This window comes from Papaver somniferum, chromosome 8 (assembly GCF_003573695.1).
Source record: "Papaver somniferum cultivar HN1 chromosome 8, ASM357369v1, whole genome shotgun sequence".
Taxonomy (NCBI): domain Eukaryota; kingdom Viridiplantae; phylum Streptophyta; class Magnoliopsida; order Ranunculales; family Papaveraceae; genus Papaver; species Papaver somniferum.
In genome coordinates, this window is record NC_039365.1 from 71147317 (window position 1) to 71170504 (window position 23188).

At 36.8% G+C, this 23188-nt stretch overlaps 2 protein-coding genes across 2 annotated transcripts; one reads left to right on the forward strand and one right to left on the reverse strand.

Annotated features, from left to right (window-relative positions):
• Positions 1–1144: 1144 nt before the first annotated feature.
• Positions 1145–7401, forward strand: LOC113301510 (calcium-transporting ATPase, endoplasmic reticulum-type-like). The gene is made up of 8 exons (XM_026550281.1): positions 1145–1453; positions 1872–3420; positions 3519–3640; positions 4264–4542; positions 5101–5484; positions 5714–5823; positions 5919–6147; positions 6542–7401. Exons 2-8 carry the CDS (start codon positions 1953–1955, stop codon positions 7103–7105), a joined length of 3156 nt encoding a protein of 1051 aa, XP_026406066.1. The 5' UTR covers positions 1145–1453; positions 1872–1952; the 3' UTR covers positions 7106–7401.
• A 48-nt stretch (positions 7402–7449) lies between these two features.
• On the reverse strand, positions 7450–9246 carry LOC113301511 (pentatricopeptide repeat-containing protein At5g08510). Its single transcript, XM_026550282.1, has 2 exons — positions 8242–9246; positions 7450–8116 (listed from the first exon to the last, which is right to left on the reverse strand). The coding sequence occupies exons 1-2, from the start codon at positions 9166–9168 to the stop codon at positions 7517–7519; spliced, it is 1527 nt and encodes a 508-aa protein (XP_026406067.1). The 5' UTR covers positions 9169–9246; the 3' UTR covers positions 7450–7516.
• Between the last annotated feature and the right edge of the window lie 13942 nt (positions 9247–23188).

A 23188-nucleotide genomic window follows, 5' to 3' on the forward strand; every position in this document is an offset into this window, starting at 1 on the left:
TCTGAATCTAAGAAACATACCATTTTCAATAAAGGGCTAGATATTATGCACACATTTTGACACGTGCTCCAAAACATCTCATTAGAAATAGTCGCATCTTTAATTTGGCCAGGTTTTCCCTCTACCAATTTCAAATTTATTTGTCAACAAACATGGTCTCGATGGCATTATGTTGATTAATGATATTTTTGATTACAATATAATTCGTTACAAATTTTGTTAAGCTAGGGCGTAATAGATTGCGTCAAGAAGCGAATCAATATGCAGGTCATGGCCATTAATTAAAGATCATTTTCTAAATGTGTGCAGTTAAAAAACAAAAGCACAAAAAAACAATACTTTTAGACATGTTATAACGTTTTTAAGTAGATTAAAACCGTTAAATAGGAATTTCAAATCATTTTATTTATTTATTTTCTATTTAATTGTTGAAATGTATTTTTTTTCCCTAAATAACAACGCATTATGCTTTAAAAAGAAAAACATATTTCCCGACCCGAAAAGTGTCTATACCCGTCAAATCGCGTAAAAACGATCATGTCATGCCGGTTTTCCCAAAAATAAAAAACATATTTCCCCTTAGCTAAACGGATTTGTAGCTTTTCATCAATTGTCCGTCAAAATTATGTTTTAGTGCACTCTCCTAACGTTTGCTCTTACCAACCCCGCCACCGTTAATCAATCACAATCAGACAGTTATGAACCCCCAATTTGACAATGAAATTGAACAATGTCACATAACAAATCGTGACAAGCATTTAGCACTATATATGGAACATTTTTTTTTTTTTTGATAAAAAACAAACGTTTCATTCAACAAAGAAGGAAATTACAAGCTTCCACAATGTTTTCATCCTGTCATAACAGTTCATAAAATGTGGAAGAGAATTCCACGAATCTTTAAAATACAACAGTCTGCCACAAGCCGATGAGCCAATATATGGAACATATTATAGTAGATTATGCTCTAGTTTACTCAACCAAAACATCATGGAAAGCAGAATTAGGTAATGTGATGATCTGGTACGGCTGGTCAACTTACCAAGGTTATTCCCTGTAAATAAAACTAAAAAGTCGAGGGTAAGAGCGTATTTCTCTTTGTTTTTAAGTTTTTGAAATAAATTTCTGTTTTCTTTTCCAGAGAGAGAAGAGAGGAAATAACAGAGAAAGTGAGAGTTACATAGACTTTTACAAGAAAGAGGAAAAAAAATAAATCAAAAACAGACAGAATCCATTGAAAAATGCTGTTCTCATCTCAGTCTATAAGTAGAAATATCCCATTCAAGAAGAATTCCTCCTTCGCTTTGTCTTCAAGCCATCTCTTCTTTTCTACATTCTTCTCATCAAGGGTATTTGACGAGTCTCTCTTATTCTATTTAATCTTAACTTCTCAAATTGTGGAAATCTCTACACAGGCTTTCTGTTGAACTTATGGGTTTGCGTCAATTTTTAGGTATGATACTCTCTTATACTTTCAATTGGGGTCTTATACTTGTTCAATTATGGTCTTTTACTTGTTCAATTATGTATCTATTACTTGTTCTTTCGGTATTGTTTTGCGACTCTTTTAGTTGATCAAACAGTGAAGTAAATTTAATTTGAAATGTGTTGTAAGTAAATTGAAAAGAAAAAGTGAACATCTTTAATTTAATCCTAAATACGGGTTGTATCTGATTCATGTCCTTTCGGCAATTGGTTCCTTTAGAAAACTGTTAGTTTGCAACAAAGAAAGATGCCTTTAGTTTTTTATTTTGTTATTAACGGGGATTTTGGTTAAATATTATTGGGTTAATTTTCCATAGAAGGATAATTTGCTAAATTTTCACAAAGTTATACTGGTCCGTGCTAATGTGAGTGTAAATTCGATGTAGGAAGCTGAATGGGTGTGAGATAATAACTTTAGAAGCCGGGGATATATTTTTGTAACAAGTAATTGAACTCAGATACATAAAATGGAGGAAAAACCGTTTCCTGCATGGTCTTGGTCAGTTGAGCAATGCCTAAAAGAATACAATGTGAAATTGGAGAAGGGTTTGGATTCATCTGAGGTTGAGATGCGGAGAGAGATTCATGGTTGGAATGAGCTCCAAAAAGAGAAGGGAAAACCTCTGTGGAAACTAGTTTTAGAACAATTTGACGACATGCTTGTCAAAATTCTTCTACTTGCGGCTTTTATATCGTTCGTTCTTGCTTATGTGGAAGGGAATGAAACGGGGGAAACAGGTTTTGAGGCTTACGTCGAACCGTTTGTGATTCTGATGATCCTTGTGTTAAATGCCGTAGTTGGGGTTTGGCAGGAAACCAATGCTGAAAAGGCACTTGATGCTCTTAAAGAGATGCAAAGTGAATCTGCGAAAGTTCTTAGAGATGGATATTATGTGCCGGATTTACCTGCTAGGGAACTTGTCCCTGGAGATATAGTGGAATTAAGGGTTGGAGATAAAGTCCCTGCTGACATGAGAGTTGCATCTTTAAAAACATCGACGTTAAGGGTTGAACAAAGCTCGCTAACAGGAGAGGCCATGCCTGTGATCAAAACCACGAGCCCCGTTTTCATAGATGACTGTGAACTGCAGGCTAAAGAATGTATGGTTTTTGCAGGCACAACAGTGGTGAATGGAAGTTGTTTATGTGTTGTTGTAAGCAGTGGGATGAAAACTGAAATTGGAAATATCCAAACTCAGATTCATGAAGCTTCACTGGAGGAGAGTGATACTCCTTTGAAGAAGAAACTTGATGAGTTTGGCGGGAGGTTAACAACTGCCATTGGGATTATTTGTTTGACAGTGTGGATCATCAATTACAAATATTTCTTGACATGGGAGGTCGTTGATGGATGGCCTAAAAATTTTCGGTTCTCTTTTGAGAAATGCACTTACTATTTCAAGATAGCTGTTGCTCTCGCAGTAGCTGCAATCCCTGAAGGTCTTCCTGCTGTAATAACGACTTGCTTGGCTTTGGGTACCAGGAAAATGGCACGAAAAAATGCAATTGTTCGGAAACTTCCAAGTGTAGAAACCTTGGGGTGCACAACAGTTATTTGTTCGGATAAAACTGGAACGCTTACGACTAACCAGATGTCGGTTACCGACTTTTTCACTTTAGGCGGGAAAACAACAATGTCTCGACTTTTTCATGTTGAAGGAACTACGTACAATCCGAAGGATGGAGGAATCGTGGATTGGACTTGTTACAACATGGATGCAAATTTGCAAGCCATGGCAGAGATATGTGCAGTTTGCAATGACGCTGGAGTTCTTTGCAAAGGCCGCCTTTTTCAGGCTACAGGTTTGCCTACTGAAGCAGCTGTCAAGGTATTGGTGGAGAAAATGGGGGTTCCAGATATTAAGGCAAGGAATAGGATACGAGATTTACAGCTTGCTGCAGACTATTCAATTGATCGAAGCACCATTAAACTAGGTGAGCGCTGAGAGGAAACCTGAAATATTATATTTGGTCATTTTCATTATATAAACTTCAAATTTCCTGACTGTCTAGTTATGGCGGGACCATTATAGGTTGCTGTGATTGGTGGGCAAAAAGATCAAAAAGGGTTGCTACTTTGGAGTTTGATCGAGTTCGTAAATCGATGAGTGTTATTGCTCGAGAGCCAACTGGTCAAAATCGTCTTCTTGTCAAGGTGCTTCTTTTCACCTTTGCTCGCTCTGAATTAAAATTGTTGGAGAGCTGCATTTTGAAATTGCATAATTTTCTTCATTTTGTCCCCGCTAGAAAATCTTGCTGCTCTTATAGGTGTTTGCGTGTCAAAGTGTTGATATGCAAATATCTCGTATTCTCGATTTTAATTGGTTATCAGACTAGGATCTTGTTTACCCTTTTCTAGTGAGTCTTTTAAGTATCATCCAAGCTATTTGAGCTGTTTCAGACACATGTTGTTAAAATTTCTAGCTTATCTTATCCAACATGAAAATGATTATTGGCTGATCTCCCGGAGGGTGTTATAGATCAAATGTCCAGTTATTATCGATAGATCCTTTAATCCAAAATAAACATCATTTGGAACGCGCATGCACATTCTCAAGTGTTTGAATGAGGGAAGATTCTATGCTGAACTTTCTAGGTTTGTAGTAAAACAAAATTTTGAAAATGAAGATTTTGGAGAATTCCTCGTTTTCATGAAAAGGCATTATCCATTTTGTGATTTGTTTGTCTTAAACTTATCGATATAAAATATGAGATATTATGAAACCTGCACCACCGCTCATTGACATTGGTCTTGTATTCCGTTTCTTGGGTTTTCAGGGTGCTGTCGAGAGTGTCTTGGAGCGAAGTTCATATGTTCAGCTTGCTGATGGATCAGTCGTTCCAATGGATGATCCTTGTAGGGAATTAATATTGATGAGACTGATGGAATTGAGCTCAAAAGGTTTGCGTTGCTTGGGTATGGCATATAAGGATGACCTAGGAGAATTTTCAGACTACTACTTAGAGAGTCATCCAGCTCACAAGAAGCTGCTCGATCCAGCGAACTATTCTGCTATAGAGAGCAACCTTGTTTTCGTTGGGGTTGTCGGGCTTAGGGTGAGTGTTCATTTCATGTTATTTATTAACAGACTTTGTTTCCATTTTGTTTACACCACTTGATGATACCCACTATTAAGCTTCTACATCTTATGGTTAATTTGGATCCCTCTTTAGACCTTAGTTAGAGGATGCTGACAAAGGACTTTTAAAATGGTTAATATAATATCACAATGACTAAATTAACCTCTCATTGATAGGCCACCTGCTTCACTAGCAAGGAGCTAATTGAAAATTGTACGACAGTAGCTTTGTAATAGGGAAATTTGTAATTATCTTGCTGTAAAGCTGACCTGAGCTTGGTATATTACTGGTCACTAATTAGTTGACTGCAGTTGGAAAGTGTCGGTAAATTTCTGTGACAAAGAGCATAGTATTTTGGCTGGTCAATCATGTTCCAGTACAGTAATATGTCTAATTGTAAAATGTGGAAAGATTACAAAAATGGTGAGCGTCCTAGTTTATTTGGTTTTCTGACTAAGGGAAAGACATGTCATACTGTAAGTATTGAGTCATCGTTATTCCCATAAAGTTCACCTTTACGTTTAAATATTACAGGATCCACCTCGTGAAGAAGTTCATAAAGCTATTGAAGATTGTAGAGAAGCCGGGATCAAAGTGATGGTCATCACTGGAGATAATAAGTCCACAGCTGAGGCTATCTGTCGAGAAATTCGTTTGTTCTCTGAGAGTGAGAACCTCAAAGCAAAGAGTGTTACTGGTAAAGAGTTCATGGCTTTTTCCTCCACCCAGCAAATTGAGATTTTGTCAAAACCTGGTGGGATGCTTTTCTCTCGGGCTGAGCCAAAACACAAGCAAGATATTGTCAGAATGCTGAAAGAAATGGGTGAAATCGTTGCAATGACGGGAGATGGTGTGAATGATGCGCCTGCACTGAAGCTGGCTGACATAGGGATTGCAATGGGTATATCAGGAACTGAGGTATGGTGGCTATAACTTATTCGGTCGATCACCTTTATGACCATCTTAGAAATTTATCCTTACACCTGTTGTTGACTATGCCTTATTGACATATAGGTTTTGGGTTTGCCCATTTTCATAATTACAGGGCCTAAATCCTCTTTATGGTTATAATAAATGCAACTCATATTTGTCAACAAACGCTGTTATGATGTTAATTAATTAAAAAATCGTGGTTTCACTATTTCAGGTTGCCAAAGAAGCATCAGATATGGTTTTGGCAGATGATAATTTCAGTACTATTGTTTCTGCTGTTGCCGAGGGTCGATCGATTTACAATAACATGAAAGCTTTCATCAGGTACGTCCCTGAGCTTCTGTTTACTTTTTTCTGTTCATTCAGGTTAGACATATTCTGGATGTCCTTACCAAAAGCTCTCCTTTTTTGGTTTACAGGTACATGATATCATCTAATGTAGGTGAAGTAATATCAATCTTCTTAACGGCAGCACTTGGCATACCAGAAGTCTTGATACCAGTGCAACTTCTTTGGGTCAATTTAGTTACTGACGGTCCGCCTGCAACAGCTCTTGGTTTTAACCCAGCTGATGTTGATATCATGCGGAAACCACCTCGTAAGAGCAATGATGCTCTGATCAACTCTTGGGTTTTCTTTCGGTACATGGTGAGAATTCAACTCTACTACCATCAAAATTGTTTTGACCATGTATTATTCTTACCCCGTGATCCCACTTGCACCCATCAACATGATTCCAAGGACTCTTTGTTTCCAAAGATGATTCCTCATGAAAAAGTCTAAACAGCTGTATAACTTTTAATTCTTCTCAAAACTTGGTTGAATTTTTCTGATGAGCCTCGAGTTAGCTGTTATTTGCAAGTTACTTTAGATGGGGTCGTGAATTCTAGACAGACTGATTTATATGGTGTTGTTAGTAATATCTCTAAAGGTTATTATGACTTGGATCATCTCGAAGTTATCGTCATCACTGATAAGGTTTAAAAGGATCCTCGTACGTAAATTGGAGACTAGTTACTAAATTGCTTTTTGAATTTTTCAGGTGATCGGATCATATGTGGGTTTTGCAACTGTTGGTGTTTTCGTCTTGTGGTACACTCAAGCTTCTTTTTTGGGCATTGATCTTGCTGTTGATGGGCACACTCTGGTCACCCTATCTCAACTACGAACATGGGGAGAATGCCCTACATGGAGAAATTTCTCGGCGGCTCCATTCACAGTCGCTGGAGGTCGTATTGTCACTTTCTCAGACCCATGTGATTACTTCTCCACCGGTAAAGTCAAGGCAATGACTCTATCTCTCTCTGTTCTGGTTGCAATTGAGATGTTCAATTCCTTGAATGCCCTGTCTGAAGATAATAGTTTAGTAAGAATGCCTCCATGGAGAAACCCTTTTCTTCTCCTGGCCATGTCAGTCTCATTTGGGCTTCATTTTCTCATCCTATACATACCGTTTTTAGCTGACGTTTTCGGAATCGTTCCACTGACACTAAACGAGTGGATTTTGGTAATCTTGGTCTCAGCACCAGTGATCCTGATAGACGAGGTTCTTAAATTTGCTGGAAGGAGGAGAAGACGGGTATCTAAGAAGTCCAAGAAAGCATAAGACAGCTTAGGTAAAGTTGTTCTATGAGGTTGGTTTAAACAATACGAAGAGAAGAAAATTCCCGTCAATTATTCGATTTATATAATCATATATGTGTAGGTTTCTTGTTTTTACATGAAAAGTAGAAAGTTCATGACAGTGCTTATGTTTTTGGCCTTCTAATTGAGTAACTGAAGGCCATTTAATTTTGCTACACTTCCACTGTAAGTATTCGGTATTGCAACTTTTTCTGGAGTAGTAGTTATGTTTGTCTAATCAAACCATTGATTCATTTATTTATTCTTGAATGTAGCAGAGTTCTTATTCTCTCCGGCCCATACATTCTTCTAGGTAATTATCCTGACATTTTCCCACAATAGTGGTGTTTTATAGACTGAAAATTTCCCATTATTAAGCTGGGAGAACAACAGTCTAATGAGTGTGATTCTCAAGTTCTAAATCCCCCGCAGAACCAAAAAGTTTCATATTTGAAGAAACTTCATGCAATACTAAATATATGCCAACAGAATTTGGATGTGATTTATCTTCCACAATAAACTTATGAACATTTCCATCGACTTCAATGATACTGTGACCGGCAATCTTTGTTATTTGATTGCCTTTCATCAACTTCCTTGCCCTAGCAACTCCATCCCATCTACCTGCTGATGCATAGATGTTGGAAAGTATCACATAAACCCCTGGGTTCTGTGGTTCAAGTTCAAGAAGGGAGTTCACTGCTTTTTCTGCAAGTTCAACGTTTCCATAGAAACTACAAGCACCCAACAAAGCTCCCCATACGACTGAATCAGGCTTCACTGGCATCTTGTTTATGAGATCATAAGCTTCCTTTAGTTTTCCAGCTCGACCTAAGAGATCAACGATGCAACTGTAATGTTCTAGCTTGGGCGTGATGGAAAAATCTTTTTTCATTGATTTAAAGAACTGATAAGCTTCTTCAACTAGACCATCATGAGTGCATGCAAGAAGAACCCCTACAAATGTTACATCATCTGGGGCCGTCCCTCCTCGCTAATTTATAGGCAATCCAAGATTAAGACCAGAATATTAATACAGCAATCACAAACTATTCCGGTTTAACGAAACTGATTAAATTGCAGAGCAAAATTCAATCAAACATTAATATAAATACATACCACCATTTCATGAAAAAGTTCCAGCCCTTCCATCGATCTCCCATGGACAGCCATGCACATGATCATTGAATTCCAAGTACACAAGTCTCTCTTACTGCCGATCTCATCAAAAATTCGTCTCGCTGCATCGATCTTCCCACACTTCGCATACATCTCCAACAAAGCATTACTGACATATATATTCCTTAAGAACCTCTTCCCCCTAGCGTAAGTTTCGATTCTTTCTCCAATCTCTGAAGCCCCAAGATTAGCACAAGCTGGAAGAACACTAGCAATTGTCACCTCATTGGGCGGAACCCCATTCTCCCCTTCCATTCTCAAATACATTTCAAGTGCATTATCATACAGTCCATTTTTCGAATACCCTGAAATAATTGCAGTCCAAGAAACCACATTCCTTGACGGCATGGACTCAAACAATTCTCTGGCTCCAACTAAATCCCCATTTCTTGTATACCCCGATATTATCGAATTCCAAGCAGGTGAATCCTTATCTTTCATTTCATCGAAAACTTTACGTGCATTACGTAAATGACCTGTTTTCGAGTACATATCAACTAAAGCAGTTGACGCAAAGGTATCATAATGAAAACCCAATTTGAGAAACTGGGCATGGAACATTAAGCCACTTTCCGAGGAAGAAAGAGACGCACATGCGGCAAAAAGGAATGTAAAAGTGTACGGATTTGGTGGGCAGCCACTGAAGCACATTTGAGAGTAGAGTGAGAAGCATTTTTGTGGGAAGCCATGAATACAGTACGCGTGGATTAGTTTATTGTAAAGATAAGAACTTGGTTTAGGAATATAATCAAACAGAGTTTGGGCATAAGAAATGTTAGGGATTTGAAGGAGTTTCAATATGAGGAATTTGGTTTGATCTATGTTGTTTACTAGGGCTTGAGCATGAATTTGTTTCAGTTGGTTCATAACCGCTTCACCGCAGACCTACAGTATCCTCCTAGTTATAGATGTCACTTAAGAAGAGTTGGAATTGTATTGGGAAAAAACAACCTCGTTCAATTGGGGCCATCAGTTAATTAGGTGGGTATATTATATAGTGAAAAATACCTCACATACCATGCTAAATATTAATGACCCGTGTTCTAAACACCTTTCCAGGAAATGGAATATGTAGCAGGTGTAGCGACTTCTTGGTTATTTGCGTTAGAATTACAGTGTTATACTAAATGAATGCTGGAAACTTGAAACAGTCAATCAGACCTTCACATTTATAATCTGTATGAAGTTGTTTGTCTTAGACCAGTCAAACTAAAAGTTACTGGCATGAATTCTTGTTGACATTAGTTATTTGTCTTAGTATTATACGTAATCACTGATGATCGGTTTTTTTTTTTGAGCTCTTCATATTTCTGAACAATCTGTGTGCTTGGCTTGGAAGTCGAATTTAGTCCCATTTAACAGTGTTTCTTTTTTGGTAACCAGAGGTTTTTTGATGAATACCTCGGGTAATTACCACCATGATCTTTTTATGCTTCTAATGTTTGCATTCCTTGGCAAAAGTTTGGGTGTACACATTTGAGAGGCCTACTGGGAAGATGCATCCTTAGCTAATACAACTAGCAAGAACTGGTTTTATAAACACAGCAATATGCTATCTTTTTCTCGAGATGTATAAATGTTGGTTCTAGAATGTGAGTTTGTTTGCTAGGTACACACCGAGTTTCATTTACGTGTCTTTGATAATCTGCATCTGAATCTTTTTTGTAATGATCAGAAGATGAAGTGGAGCAACCTAGCAGCCCACTTAGTTAGATACATGTGTAACTCTTAGTTACACAAGTGAGATGCATGTGTAACTATTAGTTACACATGCTAATTAGATGTGTAGATACCAGTTACACATGCAAATTAGATGTGTAGTTTCTACTTAGATGTGTAACTTTTACTTACACATACTGATTTTGGGTACACATATCAATATGTATGTGTAACTCCTAGTTACACTAGTCATATACATGTGTAACTGCTAGCTACACTAGCCATATGAATGTGTATCTCCTAGTTACACATGTTATATGCATGTGTAACTCTCAGTTACACAATTCAGATGCATGTGTAACCGCTAGCTACACTAGTCAGATGCTTGTGAAACTGAAATATACATTGTTTTATGTACTGTTCATTTTAATCGTATAAATACTGATTGCTTGTTGTTATATTTCAGGTTTTAGATAACTTCATAAAAGCTAATTGCTTAAACGTGGTAATGGTCTCGCTGGAACTGGAGTTGACACTGAATACACAAGTCAGATGCATGTGTAACTCTCAGTTACACTAGATAGACACATATGTAACTCTCAATTACACTAAACAGATGCGTGTGTAACTTCTAGTTACACATGCTAAGAAATTATTGTAAATGAATATTAAAGTAATAACTTTTTTTTTGTGTTTTTTTTTTATGTCTATTTATTTGCATATATATACAAGTGTAACTTTGCATTACACATATCATAAGGATGTGTAACTTCTGGTTACACATGCCATATGCATGTGTAACTTCTGTTTACACCTTCGCACTGTATTTTAATAATTTCGGGCCTAGATTTAATAATTTTGGGCCTAGATTTAAATTTTATTTAATTATGGGCTTGACAATATGCATAAGGGTATCAAGGTCTTTTAAAAACTCGGGGCCTAGATTTAAACTTTTTTTAATTAAGGGCCTCATATTATGGGTTATCCATGGGTTGGGCCTGAGCCTAATTTCCCCTAAGGAGAATTGTAGGAAAGGGTTTCTGACTTTTTGAGCTCTGCAAATCGGCGATAACTGAGTTAACTCAATTTATTTTTCTCTCTTTTCTTTATCGATTTTGCTCTCATGTTTCTCTGATTTTGTTCCGTTCCCTGTTCTTTTTCAGTTCTTGATCTTGTTTTTTTTATCTTTCTAATGAGCTTTTAATCTTTTTGCAGGGACTCATCCATTGTTTATCATGGAAGACATCCATTTTTGGACCTGGTTTATCATTTCTCTTCTCTCAACATTATTTTTCCAGTCAAAGGCAGCATGCACGTCTCCTTTTTCAGCAGTTTTGCAAACCATTTCTTTCAGGATGGATTCCAACAGTATGTACCAGTATCTTGCCATGCATCATCTATATGATTCGAAAGTCCCAGAGATTCTTTGTAAGTGTCAATCGGTTGACTCAGCTCTTCCGATCCGAGCCAATTCTCACATCCCTTTCGAGCCAAGAAAATTTCAAATTTTGAATTTCCGTAACTGGCGGCATTACAGTTTCTCAGCGAGTTTCAAGCATGAATTGTTATACACATTCAACACGGTTATTAGTTGTCAACTATCTGTCAAAGAGAAATTTTCCTTCTATCAGTTAATATTATTCTCGTTCATTGCCAAATATTCGTTTATGGTCTATGTTGTTATGGACTTCACAAAAATAGAAGATTTTCCATATTTTCCTATATCTATCTATGGTTCCTCCTCAACTATTACAACCCAACACTTCCTAGTAAAGTGGATCTCTATTCTTCAGTGTTTAGCGGAAAAGAAATAACACAGGCACCAGAAATTTTGTTAACGAGGAAACCGCAAATGCAGAAAAACCCCGGGACCTAATCCAGATTGAACACACACTGTATTAAGCCGCTACAGACACTAGCCTACTCCAAACTAACTTCGGCGTGGACTGTAGTTGAACCCCAACCAATCTCACACTGATCCAAGGTACAATTATGCTCCTACGTCTCTGATCCCAACAAGATGCTACGTACTTGATTCCCTTAGCTGATCTCACCCACAACCAAGAGTTGCTACGACCCAAAGTCGAAGACTTTAATAAACAAATCTGTATCACACAGAAAAGTCTAAAGTAATAGATAAATCCGTCTCCCGCGAATATACCTACGAGTTTTGTTCCGTCTTTTGATAAATCAAGGTGAACAGGAACCAATTGATAATCCGGACTTATATTCCCGAAGAGCAGCCTAGTATTATCAATCACCTCACAATAGTCTTAATCGACGCAGCGATAAAAGATATTGTGGATCACAAACGATGAGACGAAGATGTTTGTGATTACTTTTTATCTTTCCTATCAGAGATAGAAATCTCAAGCCAATTATTACAATTGTACTCGTACGATAGAAACAGCAAGATCGGATCACACAACTACAAGAAAAGTAGTATCGGCCTGGCTTCACAATCCAAATGAAGTCTTTAAGTCGTTAACCTGGTTTAGAAGAAGAAACCAAAGGTTAAAGGAAAATCGACTCTAGGTTAGCACAACTAGTATCACACAGAATGTGTGGGGACTAGTTTTCCCAGTTTCTAGAGTTCTCCCTTATATAGTCTTTCAAATCAGGATTTGCAATCAATGTTAGCTTAGTAACAAAGCATTCAATACTCACCATTAGATGAAAACCTGATTAGATTCAAGCTAATATTTGTCAACCGTTAGATCGAAAACATAGCTTGTTACACACAGATGAAATGCACGTTCCCGGGCTTGTGTAACAGTGCCCAAACTTGTACATTAGTTGGTTCAACAATAGTTAACCAAATGGTTAGCCATATGATCACTTTCATACACTACACCATTTTTGTCGAATAGTAACTAAAATTCGTAACGGCCCAGCCACCGTTACAAAATTGACAGTTACAAAAAGCCGTTACAACCTAATTGTAACAGGATGAAGTCGTTACGAAATTTTTTTGTGATTCGTAACAAGTGTCAGCTGTTACGAATCGTAACAGGCTAATTATTTACGCGTGCTGCTCACACGCTTGGTCACACTAGAGTCGGGTAACAGGTGTATTTGCGCGTGTGCCATTCAATCGTGTGCCATTTTTTCCACCCAACATGGATTACGCTAGAGGATAATTTCACCCTTGAAGAAATGATTTTCCCCCATTCCCATCGAGTAAACCCCATTTCTCTTTTCCCATTCTCTCTCTTTTTTTTCTCCCCCTTCTCATCGAGTAAACCCATCTCTTATCTTCCCCCTGGATATTCAGATGTGCACCACATCTGATTTTAAGTCTTCTCAACTGAAGATTTCAGTTCTTCAATCATCTGTTAATCATCATCATCATCGTCATCATCATCAGTTTAGGGTTTCGATTTCAGTTTCTCATCATCAGTTTTAGGGTTTTATCTATTCTGTTATCAAATCATCTGATCTTTGAAGAATTGATCTTCAATCATCTGTTACGCGAGTTTAGGTTTTTGATTTCACAGATCTCTGTAAATATTTATCATCTGTAGGATTTCAGTTTGTTAATTAGATTTTAAGGTTTTAGTATTTCAATCGATTTTAGGGTTTCTTATTACTCGTTTGATTTGGTATTGAAATTCTTAGGGTTGGGTTTGATTCTCTGCAGACGAAGCCATATTTAATTAGGGTTTGATTTGAATCGTTGTAAACAGATTATAAACCTTCTCAATATGATGTACATAGTTATTATTTATGATTAGTCAATCTGAACTGAGAGCATATTAGATTTCTGATTCTGATTTACGATTCTAGTTGTGGTATGTACTGTTCATTGCATAAATAAGGTTTAGTATTAAGTTTATGTCTCTTTAATAATTATACATGATAGGTAGGGTTCATTGCTTAAATAAGTTTCAAATTTTTTCATGTAACTCATATTTAAGTGTATGAATCAAGTATCAATCTTTTTTGCACATGTATTCATAAATCCAGTCAGTTGCACTGATATGATAGTATAGGAATTTAGTTATATTTGTTTTGATGGTAGTTTGCAAATATGCGTGCTGTCAAAGAGTTGTTGCTAATGTCATTGTTTGGCTTTACAGATGCCAAGCTTTTGATTGGTAGGAGATTCAGTAACACCACTGTCTAGGGTGATATGAAGCACTGGCCATTCAAGGTTCTATGCGGTCCAGCTGACAAGCCCATGATTGAGGTCTCATACAAGGATGAGGAGCAGCAGTTTGCTGCTGAGGAGATCTCTTAAATTGAAGGTCATACCTGAAAAAGTATGGGGTTGTGGGTCTTCCTTAACAGTATTGGTTTTATTCGATTTGAAGGGGATTGTAATTTTATTATGTTTGTAATTTGTCGTGCTATATGTATCTTGTGCAGTTTAACTTCATTACCGTCTTGATTGGGTGGTTTGGTCTCTCTAACACAACTTCATGTTGCAAACAACAAGCTGACTAATTTTCCACGTCTGGAAATCTTGAAAGTAAATAACAACAGGTAATACTCACGTTTATAACCATTTTCACTTTGTGAATTTTACCGTAGTTAAAGTAATTGCTCTCTCTAGATTATTCATGTTATTTCCTTGGTGGCAGGATAAGCTCAGTTCTTGGTGCAGGTTGATCTCAAATCTCTTGGTAGACTTGCCTGACACAGTTGGGAGTTTACGGAATCTTGAGGTACTCCAATCTTCTTTTTTCCTACCATTGTCAATTATCTAAATCATATCATCATTTACTTAGTTCCATGTTTGTGTAGGCTCTGCATCTGAGTAATAATGGCCTCAAATCCCTTCCTTCGATGCTATTCAAACTGTGCACCCAGCTCTCGACTCTTGATCTTCATAATACATAAATCACAATTGATATTCTCAATCAGGTATTGACTTTTGATTCTATTTTTTTCTTATCTAAAACTTGTGCAAGAGGTGATAGTCTTATGTATCCAAGTATTATGTCACACAAGCAGTTTGAAGGGTGGGAAAGTTTTGATGAGCGTCATAGATTAAAGCATCAGAAGCAACTGGATTTTAGAGTTGGAAGTTCTGGTGTGTTTGATGAATGTGCTGATAAAGATTAATAAGGTACTCGATCTCTCAAATCGCATATTGCCGCTGTTAAACCGTTGTTAACAGTGTTTTGTGTCTGCAGGTGAAGTACTGCGTAGCTGCTATTTTCTTGGTAGAGAAATCCTGTAAGAGCAATGGCCATTGGATTGAAGATACATAGCTGTTGTCGCGTTGGATTCCATCAGCTTTGTCTATCCTGCTTCAGATGCAGCAGTCTGCGGCATGAGAAGGCTTTTATGTGAGTCGTGTTTGTGTTTCTGTTAGCCTGTGACATGGGAAAACTTAGATATAAGTTAGGAACTTAGAAAGTTTTTTAAGTTTCCGTGAACTGAACTTTGAAACTTAGTAAATTTCTGTCTATCTATTCCCTCAGAATTTGATACTTAACAAAAAAAAAATTGATACTTAGAAAAATTTGTGTTTTTTTATATGAATGTGTAGATATGAATTGATTAGGTATAGTATGAATTGATTGAAAAATTATGCCACATAGTTCAAGATATCCAATCTGCAATTCCAGCATCAGTTGGCTCAAACTTGGCCAGCACCTCAAAATCTCCATCTCCACAGGGTGTTTCTGCTTCACCTCTATCATCTCCACAGGGTGTTTCTGCTTCACCTCTATCATCTCCACAAGCTGCGACGAGTTCACCAGCTGCATCAGGAGTACATAGCATGCCGCGTTGTTCATTACTGAACTTCGAGGGTCAAGTGGTTGCAACTGGTAACATCTGTACTGGTGGTTTAGGAGAAATAATTCACGGAGATCATGTACCCTTACATCTTGCCAAGGTGTGTATCGATACTATTTCCAAGCCAGATGCAATAACTGTGAGTGCCAACAAGTTTTTAGGCTTATTTTCCCTTTTTTTTTTCCAGTTCACACTTTTGTATGTCTGCTGACTGATACGCATACTCTTATGCAGTTGTGCATAAGAATAGATTTACTTGAAGCAACTTCTGCACTGCTGCATAACAAGTATTTAGGCTTATTTTCCCTTTTTTTTTGCAGTTCATACTTTTATATGTATGCTGACTCATACGCATACTCTTATGCAGTTGTGCATAAGAATAGCTTTACTTGAAGCAACTTTTTTTGTCCGATGTAACTTTTTCCTGAATTATGTGAACACAAACCGGCTTATGAATGGATATGCACTTTCAGTTCATCATTTATTTGTATATGTGTGGGTGGCTTCTGTTCTGTTATATGTGAATGCACAGGGGACTTCTCGCAAGGTCAGCTGAAGCAGCAGTAGCCATCCGGGGAAATATCAATCCCTGGTAAGTATTTCACTTGGTTATATTTGTACTATAAAGTTTAAGAGGTGTGGTTTCTGACCTTCAATTTATACTTGCGAGGTATTATGCTGTTGGGAGGTATCAACTTGTGTACCTGCTAGAATACCGGGTAAGTACTTAACTTGTATATTTCTAGATTCCATGTTTCTTACGGTACTTTTGTTTGTTGCGCGTGCGAGAGAGCTTATGGACTTTGGTTTGTTTCAGGACCAATTGCAATGATGGCCTGGATCAGTGGTTGCAGTTTCAGTTGAAGCTCTTGATGACTAAATCATGGGCTTGTTCTTACTACAAAACCACAGTAAGTATTTCTCATTGTTCTTCTCCCCAATTTATATTTTTTTTGAAGTTTTTTCTGCTTTTAACATAGGTTGGTATATATGCTTAGGAAGTTTAAACTTAGCAGATACTTTTCATCTATAACTTTATGCATGGATTTCGAACTTGAAGTCTTAAAATTTGCAGCTTCAAGTTGGTTTATCAGCTCTAGCTGCGAACATAGAAAATTTGCAGTAAGTTTCTATGTACAGTCTAAGTTATATAAATTTGTGAACATAGGAATTTCTATGAACTGATACTTATGGGAATTTGTATACATTCCCCTACTATTTGATACTTAGAATAATTTAAGTTCTATTTTGTATGAATCCATTTGAATGTGATAAGAATTGATTGAATGGACATGAATTTGATTGAAAAAAAATATTGTTGATTGTGAAGGAGAAATGAAAGGTGTATGCAGGTGGTTATTTTGAATTCCGGCGTATTCCGGCCGAGAATGAGTTGTCGGTCAACCTTGACCTGGTCAAAATTGGTCATTGCTGACTGATTTTGACCAGGTCAAGGTTGACCGGCAGTAATTTTTTTACTGTTGCAAAAAAATTCGTAACGGCTTCAGCTTGTTACAACGTTCTGTTACTAAATAAATTTGTAACGGCTCTAGCATGTTACGACAGTGCCACGTAGTAACGGCTCTTCGCTGTTACAAGAGCCGTTACAAAAAAAAATCGTAACGGCTATTGGGCCGTTACAAAAAATTTGTAGCACCCCTTTTCGTAACGGTCCTGAACAGTTACAACCCCGATTCGTAACACTCAATAACCGTTTCGAATCGGAAAAAATGGTGTAGTGATATCAACCATATTATTCTTCACCATAACTAGTTCAAATGACTCAAATGAACTAGTTAGAGAGTTGTTCAATTGCAAGGAAATCTCATGTACTACACAAGACACAATTGAAGCAAAAACGATTTGATTCACATGAATCGGTTCATGAACTCTATAGACACGGTTTGCAATTGCATTCCTTAGTTTATAAAGATAAGTTCACTAAACATCGTGTTTAGACATAACCTACTCAAGTTCGCGGACTTAAGTTACCGAATGGAGTTCACAAACTCCAGCAGAAATTCTTGGGTTTGAGAACTTTGCCAGTTCGCGGACTTAGCTCACGCACTTCTCCGGTTCACTTGATCAACAAAGTTCGCAAACTTTGGTTCAAGAAATAAGGACTTATACATATATGTGTTTCCACAACAATACTTATATCCTCCAAATGGTAATATAGTCTAAACTCTCATTTCAATCATTGAAACATTCTCAGAGGACGTTATATAGTTGTTATTCACAAACCATTTTTCGTCAGAGCAATTTTCAAAGTGATTGAAACATAACATGACTTTCATCACTAGGTAAAGATGAACTTGGCTAAAGCGAAAGCTTTACCAACACATATTTCGAGAAATAGATAGGCGAGGTAAACTCGGCTCGAAATACCAAATGTGTATAATCTAAGTCTATATAGCAAAACGACTTTTGTCTCAAGATAGGAGATAAATAGACTTTTGAGTGATAGATAAGTTCAAGTCTCCACATACCTTTTAGTCGATGAAGATCCACCAGTTCCTTGAGTAATCCTTCGTCTTGTATGATGATTGCCATGGAGTTCTTGAGCTCAACTATACTTTCTATCCTAGTTCGAGACCTTAGATATAGTAGACTAGAAATCAAGACTTATAGTTTTGATCACTAACATTGACAAACATGCTTAAGATAGCAACGCATGCGAGTTCGACCAAGCGATGCTCTAACAGTAGGAATCCATCTATTATTGAATTTAATGGTATGGAGCACCACCTGACTGACGAAGGAAATTATAATTCTAAGGAGTACTCCCATGTAATGGTTGAGGTCGCTGCTGTTTCTGAAAAAGCAGGGGTCTAACAACACCACCCAATATTTCGCTTAGCAATCTGTATGTACTAACTCCGAAATACTTTCTAGAGAATCAACTGACAGTCAGACTCAATCTAGGTAAAAGTATCTCAAGGAGTTAATATCTCTCTCTTGTTTTGATTTAGTCGAGCTAATAGAAGTCAGCGAGTTTCTAATCAAACACAAGGAATAACTTGGATGGTACCAAAGACCAATATCCAAGGATCAATCAATGACAATCAACAACCAAAGGTTGGATTACTCTAATTGATGATCTAACACACAACCTGTATTATTTCAATTATAAAGATAAAACAATATAATGCAGAAACTGAAATAACACAGACACCAGAAATTTTGTTAACGAGGAAACCGCAAATGCAAAAAAACCCTGGGACCTAGTCCAGATTGAACACACATTGTATTAAGCCTCTACAGACACTTGTCTACTCCAAGCTAACTTCAGACTGGACTGTAGTTGAACCCCAATCAGTCTCCCACTGATCCAAAGTACAGTTGTACTCCCTATGCCTCTGATCCCAGCAGGATACTGCGCACTTGATTCCCTTAGCTGATCTCACCCACAACTAAGAATTGTTACGACCCAAAATTGCAGGCTTTGACAATAAACAAATCTATCTCACAGACAAGTCTATCAAAGGATCAATCTGTCTCCCACAGAAAAACCCTAAAGTTTTTGTTCCGTCTTTTGATAATAATCAAGGTGAACAGGAACTAATTGATAATCTGGTCTTATATTCCCGAAGAACATCCTAGATAAATCAATCACCTCACAACAATCTTAATCGTATGGTAGCGAAACAAGATGTTGCAGAATCACAAACAATGAGATGAAGATGTTTGTGACTACTTTTTATATCTTGCCTATCGGAGATATTAATCGCAAGCCAATCAATCTGATTGTACTTGTACGATAGAAAATTCAAGATCAGATCACACAACTACGATAAAAGTAGTATCGATCTGGCTTCATAATCCCAATGAAGTACTTAAGTCGTTAACCTGGTTTTAAAAGAAGAAAAGCAAAGGTTAAAGGAGAAACAACTCTATCACGCAAACTAGTATCACACGTGAGTGTGGGGATTAGTTTTGCAGAATTGCTAGATGTCCCCTTATATAGTCTTTCAAATCAGGTTTTCGCCTTGGTCACAAAGCAAACAATATCTATCGTTAGATGAAAACCTGATTTAGATTCAAGCTAATATTTCTCAACCGTTAGATCGAAAACTTAGCTTGTTATACACAAATGAAATGTACGTTTCCAGGTTTGTTAACCGTACCCAAACGTGTACATTTGTTGGTTCAACAATAGTTAACCAAAAGGTTAGCTATATCCGTACCAACCATATTCTTCTTCACCATAACTAGTTCAAATGACTTGAAATGAACTAGTTAGAGAGTTGTTCAATTGCAAGGAAATCTTATGTACTACACAAGACACAATTGAAGCAAAGATGATTTGATTCACTTGAATCGATTCATGAACTTTTATAGCCACGGTTTGCAAACTGCATTCCTTAGTCTTTATAAGTTTAAGTTCAGAAATCATCTTCAGACATATAACCTTTTTAAGTTCGCACACTAGGTTCACGGACTTAAGCAACTGGGTAGAGTTTACAAACTCCAGCAGAAAATCTCGGCAAAGACTTTCCGTCGGTTCGCGGACTGGTACTCGCGTAACAAGTTTGTCAACTCCAGCAGAATTTCTAGGGATGAGAAGTTCGGCAGTTCGCGGACTGAGTTTGCGGACTTGGCAACAAGCCATTCTTCCGGTTTCCCTTGATTAACAAAGTTCGCAAACTTTGGTTTAAGGAATAGGACTTATGCACATATGTGTTTCCAAAACAATACTTATGTCCATCATTGGTTATGTAATCTAAACTCTCATTCCAACCATTGAAACATTCTTAGAGGACGTTATACAGTTGTTACACCATTTCTCGTCAAAGCAATTTTCAAAGTGATTAAAACATATCATGACTTTCGTCACTAGGTAAAGATAAACATGGTCGAAGTGAAACTCTTACCAACACATATTTCGAGATATAGATAGGCGAGGTATACTCGGCTCGAAATACCAAATCTGTACAATCTAAGTCTATATATAGCATGCGACTTTTTGTCTCAAGAAGTAGGAGATAGAGTAGATAGACTTTTGAGTGACAGATAAGTTCAAGTCTTCACATACCTTTTTGTCGAGAAGTTCCACCGGTTCCTTGAGTAGTTCTTCTTATTGTATGATAAATTGCCATGAAGTCCTTGAGATCAACTACACTTTCTATCCTAGTCCGAGACTTAGCTATAGTAGACTAGAAATCAAGACTTATAGTTTTGATCACTAACATTGACAAACATGCTTGAGATAGAAACGCATGCGAGTTCGACCGAGAAATGCTCTAACAATCTCCCCCTTTGTCAATTTTAGTGAAAAACTATCAATACATATGGAATACAAAAAAGATAAAGAAACTTTAGTAGCTCTTATTCCACATGTCTAATCTTCAACATTCCTCGAAATCTTCGTCACTTCAAGTACTCCAATGATCCCAAAGGTTGTAAGTTTAGAATCACCGTTGTTGAAGATCCGTAGCTATAATAATGAGAAAGCATCGGTCTCGATCATTGTTATATAGTGTCATAGTATTATTACACAGTGTCAAAGTCCAATTGTATCACAATTGCAACAATAATACTATGGTGATACGTATCACTCCCCCTTAGTCAATACTCCATCTCACATGGAAACCACTCCCCCTTACACAATGATCCGAAAACCATATGTATTTGTAGTGTGAACTACATATTAATTCTCCCCCTTTTTGTCAATAAAATTTGCAAAGGTACAAGAACGGGATCATAATGAGATTTCCGTAAGAGACATTTCATGACTAAAATAAAAAACATATACCATCTAATTTAGATGCAATCATATAGCCGAAGCTAATAACATTCATCAAGGAGTTTAAAAGATACAAGATAACCCCTTTAAAATTCCACACCCGCACACCCCTCAAGATATGACCATTAAGCACAAGCTCAAAAGAACTCTCCCCCATTTGATGTCATTCCCAAGGGAACAACAAGAGCGACCTTAATTTCAAAAGAAAAGAAGGATTTTTATTGGACACTAAAAACCATGAGAATGATTTTCTATATCCAAAATCTCAATCAAATTAATCACAAGTAAACCCATGATTAATTTAATCGGAATACGCAATCAAATTAAACACAAAAGTGATCAACTTAATTGATTATGCTCTACATAAGAGAACTTACGGAGCATACGACTAACATACCCATCAAAATAATGAATAGTATAGTCGTTCATATACTCAACATAAGAGGAATCCTACGGAGTAAGAAAATACTCAACTAGATTAATTACAAGAGAACCCATAATTAATCTAATTGGAATACAGAATCAAACTAATTACAAAAGTATTCAATTTAATTATCATTTGTTTTGCTCGACATAAAAAGACTTATGGAGCAATGACTAAATAACCAAACAAGATGATTAATTTAGTTCAAGAATGCTCAACATGAAGTACCTTACAGAACAACCAACAAAGCTAATCAAAAAATAATCAACTTGGTTGTGTCGTGCTCAACATAAGACACATTACGGAGCCTCACAGTATTACATAAAATATGGATCAGTGAAGATCAATACTGTGGAATACACAAGGATTCATTCTATCTTTCATCACTATTTGCATAACGATATTTAATAGACATAATCATTGAACACAAAAGATTTTAACCTATCTTCCATAAAAGAATTGACAATATATGCTTAACTTTTTTATATGTCAAAAGTCTATTCATCCTTAAATCAATACATCAATACCGATCATGAACGACTTTACTTTTGACAAAATATGGGGAAACATAGTTCACGAACGTAAACACCAATATCCCATAACAAATTGCAATATAACAAATCATAAAGATTAAATACTGCAAACCATCATCCTCCAAATATTTTTAGAATTTAATATCAATAAACTTAAAAAAAAGAACAAGAAGATGAAACGTAATAGCTATGTGTAGTCACAATCATTGTTATTCAAAGCACTAGTTATTCTTCCAACTAAACCAAAAAGAATACTTACTAGGCATTGTAGATCTTTCTCAGATCATCTACAGAAAACTCCTTCTCATTATTGAAAAACCCATTGATTATGGGATTGTTCAATTCCTTTAGATCTTCAAAATATCAGTTAAATCACTAAGTTCTCTTTTTAGATTACGCAGGGTATTCTTGGTCAGAGACAACCTTTGTTCATAGTGAGTTATCTCTTCCAAATAGGAAATCATTCGATATTTTAAATCATTTCGCTTGTTGATGAAAACTTTCACCATGTCTCTAGCATGACAAACAGAAAAGAGACAGTTAGAGGAAGAACCTTTTCCATTGGATGTTGACTTCTTCTTTATCATTCTTGAGGAAGTGATTCCTTTGCACAGATGTACATTGACTGCTTCTACTGCATCTCTTTTGGTAGTACCTCTAGTTACAGGATCCATGAGAACGTAATTGAAAGAAGGAGAAACCAAACAATTAAAGGAGATTTATAAGTGTCAAACCCTAGACCATTTTGACATAGTCTTCCAAGAATAAAAAGATTAC